Source organism: Trichogramma pretiosum, unplaced genomic scaffold (assembly GCF_000599845.2).
Source record: "Trichogramma pretiosum strain Unisexual culture from Peru unplaced genomic scaffold, Tpre_2.0 scaffold101, whole genome shotgun sequence".
Classification (NCBI taxonomy): domain Eukaryota; kingdom Metazoa; phylum Arthropoda; class Insecta; order Hymenoptera; family Trichogrammatidae; genus Trichogramma; species Trichogramma pretiosum.
In genome coordinates, this window is record NW_019640823.1 from 460,865 (window position 1) to 482,617 (window position 21,753).

The 21,753-nt window shown below is 39.8% G+C and overlaps 4 protein-coding genes across 4 annotated transcripts; 3 read left to right on the forward strand and 1 right to left on the reverse strand.

Annotated features, from left to right (window-relative positions):
* Positions 1-1,113: 1,113 nt before the first annotated feature.
* On the forward strand, positions 1,114-2,211 carry LOC111693212. Its single transcript, XM_023463212.1, has 2 exons — positions 1,114-1,880; positions 1,963-2,211. Exon 1 carries the CDS (start codon positions 1,417-1,419, stop codon positions 1,834-1,836), a length of 420 nt encoding a protein of 139 aa, XP_023318980.1. The 5' UTR covers positions 1,114-1,416; the 3' UTR covers positions 1,837-1,880; positions 1,963-2,211.
* A 78-nt stretch (positions 2,212-2,289) lies between these two features.
* On the reverse strand, positions 2,290-8,532 carry LOC106655457 (another transcription unit protein). Its single transcript, XM_014375856.2, has 7 exons — positions 8,180-8,532; positions 7,663-8,014; positions 7,209-7,573; positions 3,652-4,118; positions 3,331-3,566; positions 2,718-3,265; positions 2,290-2,640 (listed from the first exon to the last, which is right to left on the reverse strand). Exons 1-7 carry the CDS (start codon positions 8,211-8,213, stop codon positions 2,462-2,464), a joined length of 2,181 nt encoding a protein of 726 aa, XP_014231342.1. The 5' UTR covers positions 8,214-8,532; the 3' UTR covers positions 2,290-2,461.
* Positions 4,177-5,344, forward strand: LOC106655462. The gene is made up of 2 exons (XM_014375861.2): positions 4,177-4,953; positions 5,216-5,344. Exon 1 carries the CDS (start codon positions 4,397-4,399, stop codon positions 4,922-4,924), a length of 528 nt encoding a protein of 175 aa, XP_014231347.1. The 5' UTR covers positions 4,177-4,396; the 3' UTR covers positions 4,925-4,953; positions 5,216-5,344.
* A 415-nt stretch (positions 8,533-8,947) lies between the features above and the next one.
* LOC106655461 (ran-binding protein 3) lies at positions 8,948-11,445 on the forward strand. Its single transcript, XM_014375859.2, has 5 exons — positions 8,948-9,376; positions 9,828-9,911; positions 9,982-10,074; positions 10,157-10,860; positions 10,940-11,445. Exons 1-5 carry the CDS (start codon positions 9,361-9,363, stop codon positions 11,249-11,251), a joined length of 1,209 nt encoding a protein of 402 aa, XP_014231345.1. The 5' UTR covers positions 8,948-9,360; the 3' UTR covers positions 11,252-11,445.
* Positions 11,446-21,753: the final 10,308 nt, after the last annotated feature.

Below are 21,753 nucleotides of genomic sequence, written 5' to 3' on the forward strand. Positions count from 1 at the left end.
CCTCGCGCGATACGCTCGTGTCTCTATTTCTCTGATATTACATAAATTACGACTTCCTGTGAAATAAACGTTAAGGGATTTTTACATTGTAAGTTAAACAATTATAAATGCCTGGTGTAGAACGTAGTGTGCGATGATATTATCGTTATATTTTTCACGCGTGCGTACAATAGATTTCCACGACGACGATAGGTATTTTTGTAGGCCCGGAGTCAACGAGTGTGCAAATATTTCGAAAAACGATATATATATATCCTAGCTATTAAGCGATAGACGTCTATATGTACGTATTTTATGAACCAAGCGAGGGAGTAATTCAAACGTTGTATCGATTACAAAACGGGGAGTCATCGGAGTGCGAGTGTGTGGGCAGACCGTTGAACCGTATACATATATGCGTGTGCGCTGTGAGATAGATGTAATGTATCGCAGGCGTGTTCTACGTTACATACATATGGACTATAATAATACATACGTTTAGTGCAAAATTCACGCGTACATCAAGTTCGACTTATATATTAAATATTGTATGGTATACGTTAGCTGATAAGTGAAACAAATGAAATACATAATGGGCGGCGATAAGGTCGCCGCCGCTGACGCGTTTTCCCGCGCAGATGCACTGTGCCACGCGCGCGTTATTATTATTGAATTTCGATTGTTCGTCGACGCGCGTAAACGCACGCACGCACGCACACACACAGCGTATAGATGACTGTTTCCCTTTCAAGACTGCGCTAAGAAAGAAAAAATGATAATTTTTTTTTCGGTTCGTTTCGTTATTTACGTACTCAACATTGCGAACGCTAAGAAGATTCTCGGTAACGATTTTAAGTTTAATTAAAAAAGGCTAGCCTTTTGTTTTTTTTTTAAGAGCGATTTACGCTCGTTCGAGCACGATATTGTTTTTAGAGCTGTGCGCATTACGATGTAGATGAGTGCTAATTAATTGAGTTGGTTTATTTTTTCGTTTTTAAGCGGTATCGTATTGTAATATATATAAACAAAAAACAAACAGTTTATCGAGAAAAAGAAAACAATATATGTAAAGCGAAAAATAAAATGACTGTAATTCCATTGTCGTAAAAATTTAAGCTTAAAGTATAGAAAGAATAAATAAGAATTGATTATGAATTAGTCGAGCTCGTTCGTTCATTGTTTCGTCCATGTGTTTACCTCTGATTTTTCAGTTCGACCGTTAAGTATGGGAAATTATTTTTCAAAATTTTTGACCAATACGCCATCTTTCCACGCGCTAGAAAAATCATTTCCGAACACAACAAATAATAATAACCGTCGCCAAAGATAAACATCGCATCAGTCGCGCGAAGTACACATCGAAATTTTGACAGCCAGAGTCAGTCGTGTTCGCGCGAAAATTCCCCGACGAAAACAGATCCCAAGGTAAAAAAAAGTATGTTCCCGAGCAGAAAGAAGTCGGAGGACAAGGTGGATGAGATCACCGCCACTCGGATGCAGCAGCTCCAGTCGCAGCTCGAGTTCTGCCAGAAGGAGATCGACTCGTTCGATCGCTACGTCAACCAGGAGGTGACGACCCGGCCCGAGGAGAACAGCGCCGAGTTCATACGCATACAGCTGAGGCTGCGTCACGCCCAGTACGTGCTCGAGAGGATCCTGGAGACTCACGTCAGGCTGAGCGGACTGGCCGGCAGCAGCGGCAGCGGCGGCGGCGGTAGCAGCGGCAGCGACGAGCAGCGCCAGCAGGAGGAGGCACTGAAGACTTCCGAGGCACTGAAGGCGACGAGAGAGCAGCTGATGAGGGCGGGACGAGTCGCCGGCAATCTGCTGCAGCCCTTCGCCCCGGACGAGGTGTAATGATGATCGAGGAGGAGTCGAGCGAATTGTGCGAGTGGTCGTCGGTAGGTGAATTCGAGAGATTCGACCACAAGCTGTAGTTTCCAATTTTAATTAGCCGATTTGGCATGATTACGTATATTTCAGGAGAAAGAATGAATCTGTACAGCGATGTCGGATAAGAAACGATGAGGAGCCGCTCATACTTTCGATAAAATCTTTGAATTATACTTGATTTAAAAATAATATTAGCTACGCGAGAGTTCTATACTTTGCAGGAGAAATTAGAGCTAAAGAACTCAATGAAAAGTAATTGTATAAATTTGGCCGATACTGATAAATTTCACAGCGGCTTCTGTAAAGATTTTTGTCAATAACAAAATTTGTAAAATTTGATCATACGTTTAATCTCAATCATATAATTTTATGCAAAGCGAGTGAGTTTAATCTTAATAAATATAATAAACAAATATGTACTTAATTACTAAAAACTTTTTTTTATTCAAGTAAGTAATTGAATCGAATTGACAATAAAGATTCAATGTGAATTTTTATGACTTAAAAAAGAACCCTATGATAATTTTCAAACTAACAAGTTGCAGTTTTATACATTATTTTATACTGAAAATACACATTTGTACACTGTTTACTCTTCTTCTTCGCTATCTTTTTCAACGTCCACGTTGTCGCCGCCACTGGCGGAATCCGAGCCAGATTTCGATTCTTCGTCGGAATCCAGAATCGTGCGGCTCTTTTGGTGCTTCTTGGGCCGGCCGGCCTCGAAATCCGATCCCTCTTCGTCAGATGAATATATATTGGAGGCGACTGAAAAAGTTTAAAAAACGATCAACAATCGATTACATTCATTTTCTCCTAAAATTAATATTAAACGAAGAACTTACGTTTCGAGACACCGCCACCGGACTTGTTCTTGTACTTGTTCTTGATGGCCGCCAGCGAGATCGCGTTCTCGTCGTCCGAGGCCTCGTCGTGATACGGATCGTTGCCGTAGCCGGCGTTGGCCCGATTCGAGCCGCGGCCCGACGGCTTCTTGGGCTTGCTCTGGGCGCGCATGGCCATGCGCAGCTTCTCCTCCTCCTTCTTGATCATCTCGTACTTGTTCTGGTCGGGATTGGTGCCGACCTGCGATATGACCTTGATGCCGCTCGTCTTTTGCGATCTGTCGGCCAGCGACATGGTCATCTTGCGATGGGTGAAGGACTCGGTCGAGTGCGGCCTGAACGTGAGCTTGGTGCGGAACACCGACTGGCCCTGCAGACCCGTGCCCTGCCTGATGTAGAGATGATTGTGATCGCCCTGCAGCGGCTGCTTGTACACGTCGAATATCTCCGAGCCGAGATGCAGCGACATGCTGCCGTCGGACCAGCGCACGAAGCGGGCGTTGCTCTGCTTCTCGAGCTTGCCGTCCTCGTTGAAGTCCTCCTTCCATCTGGAAATGCAAGAGTGAGCCAAGTTATAATATGCAGCAAGGGAAAAGTTTTAAAACTACCGTACCTTATAGTATTTTCCACTTTGAGCTTGAGCCTGGCGCGGCCCTCCTCGTCGAGGGTCTCCTCTTCGTCGATCTCGTCCTCGTAAGTCTCGTGATCGAAGGGCCGAGTCTCCACGGACAAAAAGTTGGGCAGCTTGACGAAGTGTATCTCGCGGCCGAGATCGGTCGTGATCTTGGGTATCTCGACGTCGATGCGCGTCTCCGGTGGCGGCTCGTCCTCCTTCTCCTTTTCCTCGTCCTGAGCGTACATAAAATCATTATCGTCGGAAAATTTGCTCGAAACCCAAGCTCATTCAATAAATTTTTTGCTGTATGTCACTTACGTCCTCGATGAGGGGCGCGCGACTCCTCTCCTCGGACCCGTCGCGACTGCGGCTCCTGCTGCGACTCCTACTCCTGCTGCGACTGCGACTGCGTCGATGCACCGGTGGTGAAGCGGGTGTATAATCGGCAGCAGCGGCCTCCGAGGTGGAAGCCCCGGCCACGGCGTCGTCGTCGTCGTCGGCCTCCTTGTCGGCGTCTTTTTTCCCGGCCGCCGCCTCGTCCTCGTCGTCGGTACTGATGTCGCTGATGTCGTCCCCGAACAGAGCGTCGGCCGTCGGCTGCGGCTCGTCACTTTGCTTGCTGGCCTTCTGGATCTCGTCGTCGGGCTCGGAGTCGCTGTCGATCAGGGCGCTGCGCTTCTTCTTGGCCTTGGTCTCGGCGTTGTCGGACTCGGAGTCGTCGCTTCGCACGCGTCGTTTCTCCGGTTGCTGTTGTTGTTGTTTGTCGTCGTCGTCGGCTGCAGCGGCTGAAACGAGGAAAAAGCTCATTACATCACACACCTGTTTGCTGCCGTACGCATTGCTATAGTATGCACGCGAGGCTCGATATGAATATTCAAAATAACGTCGTGCAGCAGCAGCAGCAGCCGCGCGCGTAGGCGATTGCGTAAGGCATGCAGCACAGCGCGTCGCAGTAGTAGTAAGTGGTACATTAATCCTGATTTGCTCACGGAGCGGGAAAATATTTTCCGCTCACTTGGCCGTGGTGCCGCGTGTTAAGTTTAGTCTTGGAAAAGCAGCCGTCATGTTGAGAAGTCGCTCGAAGGATAAAGCCAAAGCCGCGACGTTGCCGTCCGCGGCGGCGACGACGGCGTCAACGACGACGACGACGACCGGCGTAACGTCGGCCGCCACGGTGGACGATCTACAGCAGCTGCAGCAGCAGCAGCAGCAGCAACGCGATCAGCTGAAGCTGAAGGCGAACCCGGTCGACGACAGGACGACCCGGGCCGTGTTCAAGCTGCAGTTCGCCAAGAACGAGCTGCACGACTTCTCGAACTACGTGAAGAACTGGGACCTGAAGCCCGAGGCCAAGCTCTCGAATCGCGCCCAGATCATGGAGCTGCACATACGCGTCAAGCACGCCGAGCAGATGTGGCGGCTGTACTTCAATCAGCAGATGGACTGCTCGGGCGTCGTCGACTCGCTCGATCTCGACAGCATGCGCCGCGACATGATCTACACGAGGACGATATTCTTCCGTTCGCTGGCCAAGGCCTACGTCGTCCTCGGGGAGACGCGCGTCTACTTCGACGACGATTTTTTCGATTGAGAGAAGCGAACCAACGAGTTTCTTACGAAGTAAGTGTGCAGTCGTGGTATATACGTCGTTGCGTAAGCCGATTTTATATTTGCGAAAAGGAGTAAAAAAAAAAAAAATTAAAAGGCGAGTTTATGAGTGTGTTATGATTCACGTGGGTGATTTATTCAAATGATGTAGTTTTGAATGACTGATTTCTCGTTTCGGTTTGGTTTTTTTTTTTGATCATTTCTATTTTTGATCGTGGTTTTTATTTACATTTATATAATGTTTCAAGATTGTGTTTATGTTTTGTTGTTTCAGGATCAATGTATATGTGCTATATAAGTCAAAAATCGATCTAAGCTGTGCAGTGTCGTGTTAGGCTTGTTAAATTTAAAACAGTGTATCCAATGATTTTGAATAAAATTACTAACAATAAGTACCACTAAACTAATTGTAAATTTTTTTTTCTATTCCCACAAATCTTTCACCCAAATAATAACATTTTCAAAGGCTATTAATTTTATCGAGTATCGTTGGATCATCGATGCATCGTTGGACGAATTTCTTTTCGAGAGGAACGAGAAAGAGAAAATTTGAATCGTGAGCAAAGCGAGAAATAGTGACGCCACTATCACTTTTCAAAAATGTAGCTTACAGCTCACTGTGCCATAAGTGTTCTCACTTTCTCCAGTGCAGTGGTTTCGAACGCTTCGCGACAGAAATTAAAAGACGAATAACGGCGATGGAAGCAACGAACGATAGTCTGTTGGAATCCATCAAGAGTCATTTGATCGAGGAGATGGTGCAGCCCGACGCAGAATCCAAGCGTCGTCACGGGTACTCGATGCTTCTCGCCCAGGAGCTTGTGGATTACAAAAATTGGGCCGAGCACGTGGCGGGCAAAGCAAAGGAAGAGCCGATCGACGAATTCGTAGCCTGCGAGATGAAGCTGAGGCTGCATCACGCCAAGAAGGTTTGGAACGCCTTCAACAAGAACAGGTGCAGTTTGTTGCTACGAGGCGGCGGCGACGACGGCGTCGCGCTCGCGTCCGCTACCGTCAAACAGGCCAGCGACAGCTTCTTCAGAGGCACGGCCATACTGGAGAAATACACGAAGGATTCCGGAGATTCGAGCGGCCGAGGCCGCGATCAGGAAGATCGCGAAAATCATTTCAGCGCACCACAACGAAAGAAAAGACATACAACGCTAGAGATGCAGTGTCAAAGTGATGGTGTCTTTCAGAGTGACAATGCTTCAATTTTATGAACATGTTATGATGTCACGATAAAATGACGATGATAATAAATTTATTTGGCATTTTTGACTAAACAATTTTCTGGTTTTTAACTTATTTCAACCGTTTTCGTTTGAGATCTGCGGTCGTAGTTATTTCTAATGGGAGCTCAAGAATTATTGCCTGGGTGTACACGTGAGTGACTCCAATTCAGTGATAATCTAAAAATCTAAATATAGCCTAGTACGAGCTGTCGCTGTGTTGATCATGCAAAACAATAATAACAACAGTACATGGTTTAACACAGACAGTGACTCTACTTCACTAGATTTACATTTTCTGCTTATCACCAATGACAAATACAACACAATCTTCAATACAAGATCATAGATTTATCTAATAATCTGAAGGCTGCAATCAAAAGTTTTTGCTTGGTAACAAAGGGGAGTAAGCAAAAATCTATTTCAATTTAAAAAAAAAATTCACAACTATAACATGCTGCAGGCAAAATTTAGTATAAAAAAATTCACTCTATTTATTTCAAGATTCAGATCAATTTCATGTTTGTCAAATATATTTATTCATTATTCAACAACCATCATAGTTTTAAAATTCATTGACTCATATTGAAATTGCTCAAATTTATCTATCATTTCTGTGAAATGATCCCTGGACTTATTGATAGTGGTAATCACCAAGTGGTCACAGGTTGAATAATAAATATTTGACACAACATTAATTCAAGTATCAAGTAATATACTGTGTCTACTTTAAATTTAAGTAGAAATTAAGAATATGTTAAAAACTACTCAACTGGTAATCTATCAATAAAATTGGTCCCAAGAAAGGAAAAATAAATTTGTCCATCTTTTTTTTTCATTGGACACATTGCATAAATCACAACAATTCTAATTAAAATATCCTCATAATGCATTGCATATAAGTGAATGCATATAGTAACATAGCTAAATATAGTTCTAAGAGAGCATTAAAACAACGTGCAGGAAATTGTTTTATGGTATTAGTCAACAAAGAAGCATGCCTGGCTGAAGATTGATAAAATTTTAGGTACGTACTAGTTTTTTTCAAGGAGTCATGAGAAGGACTTCTGGATCGACTATGTCTCGAGCCACTCGAACTTCTACTTCCATGACTTCCAGACCTCCTACTAGTCTGACTACCTGATCTGTGACTAACGTGACTTCCAGATCTTTTGCTGACATGACTTCCAGATCGCCTGCTAGCATGGCTTCCAGATCTTCTACTTTCATGACTTCCCGATCGTCTGCTAGTGTGACTTCCAGATCTTCTGCTTGCATGACTTCCTGATCGCCTGCTGGCATGACTTCCAGACCTTTTACTAACATTGCTTCCAGATCGCTGGCTCACATGACTACCAGATCGCTTACTGTTGTACGAACCACTTCTGGATCTTCCTGATCTAATTTAATTAATAAAAGTCAGAAATATAAAATTCCAATAACATGATAAAATAATGCAAATGACATTCATTTAACAATGTTTTTGTACCTTCTACTGTGTCCAGATTTTTGACTTCCTGCAGGCGATGGGGTGCGAGAATGATGTGAGCCTGATCTAGCTGAATTTACAGATCCACTTCGCGAGCGATGAGAACCTGATCTATGACTACCAGGTGTTTTGCTTCTAGATCTTGAAGATCTTGGACTGCGAGATCTCGCTTTGGATGGAGATCTGCTTACAGATCTGGAACGACTGCTTCGTCTGCTCGAAGCTCTGGAGTGTGGTCGACTTCCATCATTTGAGCCAGCTCGCTCAGATTGCTGTGGTTTGTGTGAGGAGTTTGGACTTCCACTGCGGCTTGAAGCCGATGAACCAGTACCACTTTCAGAGTCCGATTGAGCTAATTTAGTTAAAAATATAATTACAATTATGTTAACTTTTTTTAAAATATAGTCATTGCTAAAGTGACATTTACACATGATGTTTACATTTACTACAGCTATTAAATCACCATCACCTTGTGTAAAAACGCTTTTATCAATGCTTTACCATAAAAATAACTTACCAGAATCAATACTGGAATTTTGCGTTGGAGGCATTTTCACCAAAAATGCACTCGATTACTTTTTCAATCGATCAACAGATAACAGATCCACTGTAAACACACGTCAATGTTTGACTTTTAGGTTACGCATCGGCCTCCAATGTCGCTGCTGCTCTGCCGGTCACTTTTTCTATAACACCTCTAATAAACTGTCTAAAGCTCCTGCGAGTGCGACTGTCTTGTTGGCCCTGTGCAGTGTGCAGCAGAGCTCTAGCCTCTGTACTAACGAGTAACGACTTACACAAAAGTCAAAGCTGTTGTATGCACTGTGTGCAGTGTGCTTCGAACTATTTCGGGCCTATCTCCGTCGGCGTCGCTAGCTGTCGGCTCTACTTTACTACAACTTCGTACCGGCATGTGCGCGCGCGCATCTCTCCGCCGTTCCACGTTGTTTTTCAAAAAATTCTCCGATCGACGCGTTTCACGTGATTTAAACATCTTTCGCGCTTTTTAATTGAATACGCGAATCGAGTCTCGTGTCACGGCGCATCATTGAATTTTCACCGCGATCGATGCATCATTACTGCTAATGTGCGCACGATCGAGAAGCGATAAAATTTTTGAAACATCAAATAGCCCGATCGAACGGCGGGACTTTGACGTTCCATATAATCGTGTGCTGCGTTGCGCGCGTGTATATATAGTTTTGGCCTCTGCCGCGTTCTCGGCAAACACAATATACAAAAAGACACACACGCACCACGGCACATAATACACACACACACACACGCGCACACAAACGCAACAACCCCACAGAAGTGCCAGCATCGGTCTGAGAGTGCAGTGCAGCAGCACTGACATATACCGTACACATATATACACACGCACACCTTTTGTGTTGTGTCTGTGCATACAGACATATATGCCAGCAGCACCACCGCGCGAATACAAGCTTTTTCGCGCGTGTGTGCATGCGTATGTGCAGTGTTAAAATCCGCCAGAGCAGCTATATAGCACGATACACACATATAACACTTTGTATTAAACAGTCAGCCAGTCAGCAAAAGCAGCAGCAGCAGCACTACTATAGAAGCAGTAGCAGCAGTAGCAGCAGCAGCAGCAGCAGCATTAGCACCAGGCAGCAGTAGCAGTAATTCGCCGCGCGTATCCGCACTGTTCTCGCAAGGAGCTAGCTCTAAAACATGGCGGATTGCAAGGGTATGCTGGATTATTTACACTCTGATCTCGGCGTTATCCGATACCCTCTTTCATCCCCCTTCGTTCTCTCCTGATTTCTGCTCCTTTTTTTCATTTTATTATTATCATTCGCGACGCCTGCGACGCGACGACGACGACGACGACGACCAAGACGGCCAAGACGCAAGGAAGAGGAGAGAAGAATAATAAAAAAAATCGACCTCGCTTTTTCCATGCTCTGCACTATACCTTTATTATAACGCTTCTCTCGCCTCCGATGCTTCTTGCCTCACGCGTTCCGTGCTTTTTCGAGATTGATTTACGTATGTCATTTATAACCGCAAAATAAAACCGTGCCTTGCAGCAGCCCCTCGCGAAATATCTGCAGCTACAGCAGGCAACAGCGACGACGCGCTGTACAATTGGAAATGCGTTATATTGATCTTTGGTTTTGTTATTGAACGTGTTTCAGGGAGCAGTGACGAGTCCGAGACAAACCAGACACCAAAAATGAAAATCGATAGCCCCGAAGAATCCAACGACAATTCTAATAATGGTTAGTGATGGCTATTCATTTCTTTCAACTCTGTATCAATTTAATCATTTTTTTACTTTGCAATTTGCAGATGAAAGTGAGAAGGTTTTGAGCGATAAAGATTCAGACAATTCTTCATCCTCTAATAGTCTTTTCAGAGAATCGAGAAAGATAAAACCCCAAGGTATTATCATTTTGCTTCTATCTTGAAATACATAGTTAGCTACACTTAGTGTATTTGTTAATCTTTATTTGAATAATTCCAGTCACACTTTGGGCTCCGGATCATTTTTCTGTTTCATCTTCTGATTCGCCGTCTAAATCATCATCTATCAAATTAAGGGGTTCTCTATTGAGACCATCCGCTCTTAGTGCAGTTGCCAATAGTTCTACTTCTCCGCCAAAAAGCAGTGCTGAAACAACTAAAATAAGTAATCCTTTTGCAAAAGTTGATAAAAAGTCAGATGATGAGTCAGAAGATAAAGCTCAAAAGGTGTCCAATGAAGACAATAAAACAGGTGAATCAGAAAAACCCAGTGCAGAAGAAAAAAACACAGAGCAGCCAAAATTTTTGCCTTTGAATAATACGTCAAACAAAGACGCTGAACCTTCCACTGTGAGTAGTACGCTTGCTTCTGGCACATCCGCTCCAAGTTTTGTTTTTGGCCAAAATTTGAAAGATCGTGTAGCAAAGACAGCAGAGGAAGATAGTTCAGAGAAAAAAGAAGAATCAGTGGAAGCTGCAAGTGAAAATGGATCATCAGAATTAATGTTTTCAAATGCAGCTACTGTGTGTAAATCTACTAGTAACAATGATAAGCCGGACAAAACATTGTCAGAAGCTGCTCAAGAAATGGAAGAAGCTACCAGAGCTAATAAAAGAAAGTATGATGAAGTTGCTTTACTGACTGGGGAGGAGGATGAAATAAATGTGTTGCAAATTAATTGTAAATTGTTTGCTTTTGACAAGGTAATTATTTTTATTGAAAAATTTTCTATAATATATAGATTATGAATCATATTGATTTTATAATTTTAATTTTTTCCAGGCAACAAGTAGTTATCAAGAACGTGGTCGTGGTTCTTTGCGTTTAAATGACCGCGACGATGAATCACGTCTGATAGGTCGAGCAGCTGGTACACAACGTCTTGTTCTCAACACTAAAGTATGGCCAGGAATGACTGCTGAACGAGCAGGATCTAAATCTCTTCGCATAACAGCAATGGATATACAAGGTGACGTGCGCATATTTGTTGTACAAGCAGCCCAAAAAGAAATTGAACAACTGCATGCCTTACTTTTGAGTCGACTAAGACGTGCAAAAGAGCGTCAAACCAAAAAGCCAGCAACAGAAAACTAAATATGTGATTGTGTGTGTATCAAATAACTCAAAAACTATTTTATGCTGTAGAGATGTGTACTTTCTAGAGCAATTTGGTGGTATAGTGACATTGTGAATTAGCTTTGACTATGCAAAAATAGGGGTCAATTACTTTCAAAAAGTGGCTATTAAAATTTTTGTTTGATTAAAGCAGAATGTGGTTGAAAGCAATAGCTCGAAAGTCATTTAATAATAATGTTGTGGACGCGCATTGTGTGAAGTTTCATTTAAATAATTTTTTATTTCAAATGCTCCATTTTAATCATTTTCACTTATTCTAAACTCATTTGAGATAATAATACAGTGTATTTATATAATTGTTATATGGGTGAAAAAGAACCATCATCCAATACTTATCAATTTTTGAAAAAGCATCATTTTTAACCTAGTAAATTACAACTTTTACTTTTGTGAAAATTTATACATAATATTTTGTAATTGTATGGTCTGATATTATTACCAATTGTTACATTTAAAGCTTAAAGAATCAATAAGTAATGAACTATGATGAATGATCAGATGGAAAACTCAATGACCTAACACCAAAACAACATTCATATTTTTAAGTTTAAAACGATTATTAGTCTAAATAAGGGTCTTCAAATAATTATAACAAATAATAATATTCTGATCAATAACAATTAACTTCAGTCATCATTCAGATTTGAAATAGATCTAATTACAATTTCTTGTAAAATAGTGTAAGAAAAATTAACCGCCAATTAATTTAAAATCGTATAGCACCAATTTCAAAATTAACTTATTTAATTAAAGCTGACTTTTACAGCTTTTTCTAATCATTCCTTTTAGAAAAAACAATTTCGGGCTATGTTTACTGTCAGTATAATTTGTTAAGATCGATCAATGAGTGACAATATTCTTCACAATTAGGAATCTGAAAAGTATGTACATTTTTTAAAGTAACTTTACAATGTTTTTAGCAAATTTTTATAGGCAACGTATTATCTGGTTCATTTTAAACGAAATAAATATCATGCTGCAGCGCAGTTTAATTGAAAAAAAGTATACAATTTATTGATTAGAAAGAAATAAAAAGTAAGAGGAAAAAAAATCGTAACCACTATACGACAGAATGAATGTGATATCGATGAGCAATGTCTGTAGATAAATTTTTCAATAAGAAAAAAAAAAGGAAAATACTTTCAAAGCGAATATAAGTAACAGCATGTGTTCCGAATCCGCGCGAGACTAATGCCATACAATAAATCATTGAAAAGCCCCTTGGTAATTTTTTACTAATGATTTTACGACTGTGTACTTATTGTAAAACGAGCGTACATGGTGGATAAAAGAAAAGGAAAAAAAATTAATAATAATTGTTTATTGTATAAACTATGAATAAGTAAGCTGGATGAACTGCGAAATTCATTATTTCCCACGAGAGTATCAGAAGACTTTGAATGCAAATAAAATCTCAATCTACTAAAAAAAATAACAGTCAGTTCATCATTTCTTAACCCAATCGGGCTCTTTTCTGTCTTATTTTGTTCAACGCATGTTTGAAGAATACAGTAGCTTTAAATACTTGCTCGAGTGATTACTTTGAGTAATGTAACTACAGGCAATCCCCGTTATTCGCGGTTAATTCGTTCCCGAAAAACACCGCGAATACCGAAACCGCGAATACCGAAACAGAATCCCCGTTATTGCGGATAGACCTAATAGTTGACTCATTAACCTCGAATCTACGTGCAATAATGGCAATTTTTTCTCCTTCTCTTATTAGCTCCAAAATCTTGAGCTTTTGACCCAAATCCATCACAGCTTTATTAAAATTATTACTAAACAACCGTGAAGTAAACCGCGAATAAGCGAATCCGACTCCCGCGAATAGCGAAACAATGGCTCAATTAAAGAACCGCGAATAAGCGAAACCGCGAATACTGAGTACCGCGAATAGCGGGGATTGCCTGTATGATACTTTGCGTTCGTAGCAAATGCGGGTTGATTTTTCAAATTTTCATATGCTTTTGATATCTTAAGTGTAGCTCAGATATAGGGAAAATAATAGTTAAATCTCAAAATTTCAACGTCAGTGTTCAAAAGTGTAATGTTAGTTGAATGTCCGAGGTTCAGGTAATACAAAATCATTTCAACACAATTTTTATTGAAATTCCAGAAAAACATATGTATAAGTACCTCACATATTTACAATAGTCAATTATCCTTTCTTCTCGGATTTATCTTTACGAGCCTCGTGGACTGTATCTTGATGTCCTTTAAAATTTATTTTTACCTCAAATTTTTCCCACTTATCGCACGCATAATCTTTGCGACCGTCATGCATTATCTTTTGATGGTAGAGCAAATTGCATATAGCCCCAAATTTCTTCTCGACTTTGTCGCATGCATAGTCTTTACGTCCTTGATGGACTGTCTTTTGATGCAAAAGTAAAGTCGATTTATGTCCAAATTTCTACTCACACTTTTCGCATGCGTCATCTTTACCACCTTCGTGGACTGTTTTTTGGTGCTGAATCATAATACATTTTTCTCCAAATTTCTTTTCGCAATTGTCGCAAGAGACATCTTTGCGACCCTCGTGAACTGTTTTTATATGCAAAAGTAAACTCTGTTTATTTCCAAATCTCTTCGCGCACTTTTCGCATAAGTAATCTTTGAAAATTTCGTGGAATATTTTGTTGTGCTTGAGTAAAGTCGATTTATTTTCAAATTTCCTATCGCACTTGTTGCACAAGAAATTTTCGCGATTTTTGTGTACCAATTTTTGGTGCGTAAATAAACCGGATTTTTTCACAAATTTCTTGTTGCACTTGTCGCATGCAAAATCTTTGCGACCTTCGTGAATCATACTTTGGTGTTTGAGCAAATTAGATTTTTTTACAAATTTTTGCTCGCATTTGTCGCATGTGTAATCTTTGCGACCTTCGTGGATTATTTTTTGGTGAGAGTACAAATTCGATATTTGTCCAAATTTCTTCTCGCATTTGTCGCATGCATAGTCTTTACGTCCTTGATGGACTGTCTTTTGATGCAAAAATAAAGTCGATTTAAATCCAAATTTTTTCTCGCACTTGTCACATGCATAGTCTTTACGACCTTCATGGACTGTCCTTTGGTGCCGAAACAAGTCTGATTTTTGTCCAAACTTTTTCTCACATTTGTCGCATGAGTAATCTTTGCGACCCTCGTGGACTGTTTGTTGGTGCCGAAAAAAATCTGATTTTTGTCCGTATTTCTTGTCGCATTTGTCGCATGCATAGTCTTTACGTCCTTGATGGATCGTTTTTTCATGCAAAAGTAAAGTCGATTTGAGTCCAAATTTCTTTTCGCATTTGTCACAAGCGTTATCTTTGCGACCCTCGTGGACTGTTGTTATGTGCAAGAGCAAATGACATCTATAGAAAAATTTTTTCTCACACTTGTCACATGCGTAATCCTTGCGACTTTCATGAACTGTTTTTATGTGGGCTAGCAAATTAAATTTTTGTCTAAATTTCTTTTCGCACCTGTCGCATGCGTAATCTTTACGACCCTCGTGGACTGTCTTTTGGTGAACAAGCAAATGCTGTTTTATTCCGAATTTATGTGCGCACTGTCACATTCAAAATCTTTGCGACGTTCGTGGATTACCTTTTGGTGTAAGAGTAAATTAACATTTTTTCCAAATATCTTTTCGCACTTATTATCTACAGAGTCTCTGTGACTTTTATGTATTGTACTTTGGTGGTCGACCAAATGCGATTTTTTTATAAATACTTCCTCGCACTCGTCACATGGGAAATTTTGGCGACCCTCATGGACGGTCTTTATGTGCGTGAGCCAACTTTGTTTATTTCCGAATCTCTTCGCGCACATTTCACATAAGTAATCTTTGAAAACTTCGTGGAATATTCTTTTGTGCTTGAGTAAAGTTGATTGATTTTCAAATTTTTTCTTGCACTTGTTGCATGTGAAATCTTTCCGATCTTTGTGTACCAATTTTTGGTGCGCGAATAAACTTGATTTTTTCACAAATTTCTTTTGGCACTTGTCGCATACAAAATCTTTGCTATTTTTGTGTAATGATATTTGGTGCCTACTCAAATGACTTCGGAACTCAAATTTCTTTTCGCACTTGTCGCATTCGTAATCTTTGTATTCATTGTGAATTGTGTCCCGATGTGTCACCATGCTTGGTTCTGGTGTAAATGCCTCCGGGCAAATATCACTAACGAATTTTTTTTCGTCAGAAACACATTCAGAGTCAACTTCCTCGGATTTCTTTTCACTTTTATCCATTTTAGTGCCTCAATAACAAGATGGATTCTTCTATTTAGTGCCTCAAAAATTGAATGAGTAAAATTTATTTTTCGGTGTTATGGCTTGTGTCACTGGGAAAGACAACAATCAAACTAATTCATTTTCACTATAAACATGATCAGTGAATCTAGAGAATATGTCGAAATTGTTTATAATCACATTGTGTACAATCAAGATACCGATTTTTTTTAAACATGGTACTTATACAAGTACTTTCGAATAACCTGCCGATGAACAACATCAAATTGCCCCATAACCCACCAATGCAGTACGCTAGACGAGTTACAAAATAATCCTTTGATCTGAGTATGAGAAGACGTTAAATACAAATAAAATCTCTATCTACCAAAAAAAATAGATCATTCATAATTGGTTCATAATTTCTTAACTCAACCGAGGCTCTCATATAAACTCGTAAAAACTAGTATTTTTTTAGGGTAGGAATTAGATGATGTGGAATAGTCACTAATAACTCGTATTCAATTGTGAGGCAGGTTTTATTAAGTCGGTTACAGTATGTCGATTATACAATTGCCAATTATGGTTGTCAACGTGAACTGAACCATTATGAGTTCAGGTCTGTAGCCGCCAAGCAAATATGATACAAATCCTCGTTCTTCAATATCTCGATAATCCTGACGCAGCAAAGAATCGGCAGCCTTGCATGAATTAGCTCTTAGAAAAGATCCAGTGCCCAGTGCCGGAAAAATCTTCTCGACATCATCCGACGCCCAGCACAAGCCTCTGTATATTCTTCGAGATCATAACGCAATTTTTCCGAGCGGACAAACTCGAAGTAGTCCGCGTATGTGACTCGTTTTTTCGCCTCTGTAGGTGGTAATCGGATCAAATCGTGGAGTGACAGACTTGGTTTTACCATCATCTTCTTCACTCGTGTCTCAAATTTCTTGTCATAGGACAAAAGTTTTTTAAAATTTGACGATTTCTCGAACACTTTGTACTTGGCAAATTGATTCATGATCGTAATGGCGTCGCTACGGTCCAGTTCAAATCCTCCTTTCTCGAGATTTTTGACGACTCCGAGAGCACCGGCTTCACTCTCAATTTTAATTCGATTCTTTCGCGTCGATATTCCTCTATGCGCTTTTCGAAATGACCCTCAATGGGAAAAACGAAGCTGGACAAATTGGCGCCATTGTTCAGAAGTATCTTTACCACGTCTGGCAAAAGACTCGTAACGACCCAGTGCAGCGGCGTCAGGCCCGACTTGTCCTTCGCGTCGACGACCTGCAATATCCGATCCAACACATCGTTGATCTTGAAAAACGTCCCCACCAATTCGTCGTCGCTCAATTTCGAATAAGCAATATTGCATGATAAAAATTCGAAAAATAACCAACGAGGGAGCACTTTGGTTCACGACCTCTTGAAAACCCCTTTTTCCTGTTGCATTATCGAATTGTTTATACTTTCAAGAATCACTTTCGAAATTTTGGTATAGAAATTTGAACTCCAACTTAGTGAAACTCGTAAATGACTAAAAGTGAGAAAACTTGGGGACGAAGCGTGACGCGTGGATAACATAAAATAATAGATTTTTTCTATGAACCGGCACACGCCTATAGCTATTATTAATAATCGTGTTATTTTGATGTTTTAGGCGTAATTTCAAATTGTTTCGAGCACTGTAAGAACAATGTATAAACAGATGAATCGGCAAATTAATTGTAAATAACAAGATCATAATCGATTTTGAGATATTCCCTAGACACATTGATCATGCTTACAGGAAATTAAAATTAGTTTGAATGTTGTCTTTCCCCATGACACAAGCCATAACACCAAAAGATAGATTTTACTCATTATCAATTTCCGTGGCACCAAAATGGATAAACGTCAAAGGAAATCGGAAGAAATCGTCTCAATAGATAATTCAAGTGAAGATGACGTTGTTGCTTCAAACGACAAAAAATACATTTGTGATATTTGTCAGCAGATATTTACAATAAAATCAAGCATGATATTTCACCGATTCACTGTTCACACTGAACAAAAAAAATACCCATGTGGCAAGTGCGACAAGCAATTTGTGAATCAATCGTGTTTGATTATGCACCAAAAACTAATGCATAGAAATCGCGAAGATTTCACGATCAACAAGTGCAAGCAAAACATTGAGAATAAATCAACTTTACTTGAGCAGCAAAAACTATCCAACGAAGTTTTCACCAATTACTTATGTGAAATGTGCGCCAAGAGATTTGATACTATTCATAGTTTGCTCTCGCACATGAAGACAGTCCACGAAAGTCGCAAAGATTACCCATGTGATAAGTGTGAGAAGAAATTTTCACATAAAGCGAGTTTGCTTTACCATCAAACGTTAGTACACGAAGTTCGTAAATATCACACATGTGACAAGTGTGAAAAGACATTTGTAACTCAAAGCGTTTTAGATACGCACCGAAAAATGGTTCACGGAAGTCAAAAAAATTACTCATGTGACGATTGCGAGAAAAAGTTTGAAAATGAATCAAATTTACTCGAGCACAGAAAAGTATTCCACCAAGTTTTCAGGGATTATTTCTGTGAAATGTGTTTGAAACAATTTAATACTACTCATAGTTTGCTCTTGCACATGAAGGCAATCCACGAAGATCGCAAAGACTACAAATGTGATAATTGTGAGAAAAAATTTGGACAACGATGCAATTTGATTAGACGCCACAAAACAGTTCACAAAGATCGCAAAGATTACGTATGCGAAAATTGCGAAAAAAAATTCGGACAAAGATCACATTTGCTCTCACACCACAGGACAGTACATGAAGGTCGCAAAGACTACGCATGCGATAATTGCGAAACGAAATGTGTGAGTAAATCAGATTTGTTGAAACACCAAAGGACAGTTCATGAAGGTCGCAAAGACTACGCATGCGATAATTGCGAAAAGAAATTTGGGGAACGTGGCACTTTGATCAAACATCAAAAAACTATCCACGAAGCTCGCAAAGATTTCAAATGCGATAATTGCGTGAAAAAATTTGGACAAAAATCGCATTTGCTCGTTCACCAAAGGACAGTTCATGAAGGTCGCCGGGATTATGTATGCGATAATTGCGAAACGAAATGTGTGAGTAAATCAGATTTGTTGAAGCACCAAAGGACAGTCCATGAAGGTCGCAGAGATTTCGCTTGCGACTGTTGTCAGCAAAAATTTGGACTGAAAAAAAATTTGTTTCGGCATCAAAGGACAGTCCATGAAGGTCGCAAAGATTTCGCATGTGACAGATGCGAGAACAAATTTGGACAAAAATCAGATTTGTTGAAGCATCAAAGGACAGTCCATGAAGGTCAGAAAGATTACGAATGCGACAAATGCAAGAAGAAATTCGGACAAAAATTTGATTTCATCCGGCACCGAGAGATAGTCCATGAGGGTCGCAAAGATTATACATGCGACAAGTGCCAAAAAAAATTTGGACAAAGATCGCATTTGCTTTTCCACCAAAGGACAGTCCATGAGGGTCGCAAAGATTATACATGCGACAAGTGCGAGAAAAAATTTGGACCTAAATCAAATTTGCTCAGACACCAAAAATTAATTCACTAATATTAAATTCTAAAATATATTGATTTCTAAAATATATTCTGGATCAAGTTTAAAAAGTTTCATCGAAGCCTATTTCATTTTGCGTAAATAAATGACCTATCTGTATAAAAGCCATGTTCATCATAGTAATACATTTTCTTATTATAATTTTCTTGGCTATTAACTCTTTCAATATCTCTCTAGCGCTCTCTAGCACTGAATCCAATCATCTCCGATGACGATCAAATTTTTACATATAAGTTATTGTCCATATGAATGTCTCGAACTTATTGCAGTCATTTTATTGCAAGATTTTTTTTTGACAATTGTAAATATATGCATCGATGCTTATCTAGATTTTTTCTTGAATTTCAATAAAACTTGTGGCAAAATGATTGCATTTTACCTTAACATCGTGACTTTAATCATTACCACGTTCATATACTTTCGTTGTTGGTCGGCCGAAATTGTTGTCGATCGTCTGAAAATGTCTGATGACAAGAGGTTATCGCTGTTTCACGTAGCCTCTACCAAACTAGCAACATCGAAAGGATTAATGTTTTCATTGATACAAGTTGAAAGTGTAAGGCATCTCTTGCGGCGGAAGGCCAATGTAAACTTACACGATTTGCAAAATATCGCACGGCATTATATGTCATATGTGCAAGTACGATAGAAGCGAATTTAGAATTGAGCTGAACGGCGAGGATACAAGGCTTAAGATCGTCGAGGCGTTATTCCAGGGCAAATACGACGTCAACCTCTTGAACACTTTAGGTAAAAGTCTACACGGTGCATAGTTGAAAGTATGAATTGCGCAGTCACTGTGAAATTCGAAAATATAAAATCTGTGGATACGTGATAAAATAATAAATTCAAGACGTCAACTGTACCAACGGTAATTTTTTCTTCTTCATTCAGTAATTTGACTCTTTCTCTTGCTAACTCAAAACGCCACCACCCAAAATTTCGACCGACCTCTGTGAGGCTTTCCAGTTTTTCCCTTCATATATAGACGTGTCTACTAAATTTCATGAATCCCTCAGCAAAAATTAACTTTTAAGGAGACCGTACAATTGATTTTAACTTGAAATATACATTAATCTTGCTTTTATCTTTATCATCGAATCGCCTTATTATTTCATAGAGATCGTAACACGTGTATAAACGAGACTATCTTCGAATATCGGATTGATCTCATCGAGTAATTTGTCGGGAATAGTGAAAGTTTAGCTTCCACCGCGTGTTCTTTATATATACACCGAGATATATTCTCACTACAAAACACGATGCGGCGACGCGAGAGGGCGGGCGCGCGCGTTAAGTTTTAAGGCGAGCACGATATAAGTGGCTATTTAAATTTATTTAACGCCAATAAAAAACTATCAATCAAAATCAATCAAAGGCGAGTACGTTAAAACACGATGCGGGTATGCTTTACGTATTGTAAAGCGTTCAGGGCGACGTATTCACGTGCGTGTATCGGAAATCGCGGTTGACATTCAAAATATAAACAAGTTTCGGCGTGCGCTCTACACAACTGTACGTCGCGCGAGTCGTCTGAATGTTCTTCTTACCCGTCTTAGCCGCGCGCAGACACCACACCACGTTTTTCGGCATATTCGCGCTCGGCATTTTTGACTCCATAGTTTCCCCGACATGAAATTTTTACGCAATACTCCTCAATAGTGTAACGTCCCGTAGTTCGAAACCTGTAAAAGGACAACCTTCCAACATTGCTCGCTACCTATCTAGTCAGCCTGCGCTATGACTATCCAGTAGACCGCGCATCGACTAGCAATTCAGCCTGCGCCATGATCACCCGCCAACTTTACGGTCGAGTCGCGGACGCGTGTCGAATAAAACAAATACATGGCAACTTGTCGAAATATTAAAGAAATATAATTTAACTCTGAAAATATGATACACTTCTTCAATGTTACATGTACATAATTTGTAACTTGTAGTTCAACGCGCCGAGCAACCGTTACATATCTATATATGGAGTTTTATCACTTTTCACACCTTTCTCCGGACGCGTGTTCCTCAATAAAACATCTTTCGACATCGAACTATCTCGAATATATTTAACATAAAGTTTTATGAATAACGTTTTAGGCTATAATGCTTAAACAAATTATGCCACGATGTAGTTGTAATTATTATTAAATATTAATTGTTGAGACGAGTACATCGATACCAGACTCAACCGCTTCCACAATTAGATTCACTATAATAGCCGACTCAAGAGTCGCCGGATTATTTCATTACGATATTGTAAACATTGTTTTATCTATGAAAAATATCCTAAACTTACATTAATAATAATCGCCAGAGTAACTAAATAAATAATTAAACGTTATTTGTTACATCTTTGTCGCCGTTCGACAGAACTTAGACTAAATGGTTGTAATAAAGATGGTTAGAATTGTTTAACGCAATTTAATATAATGTTTAATTGATAATAATGCGTAGCTCTGTTAAGTTCAATTTTTACATTGATGCACAGGTATATTTAGTGTTGTTAAAGGTTAATTCCGAGTTACAAACTCGCTACCAAATAATATTCGTTCTTACATTGTTATAAATTTACTAGTATTTGCATAACTAAGTATACGTGTGCTACAATATCATATAATATCAT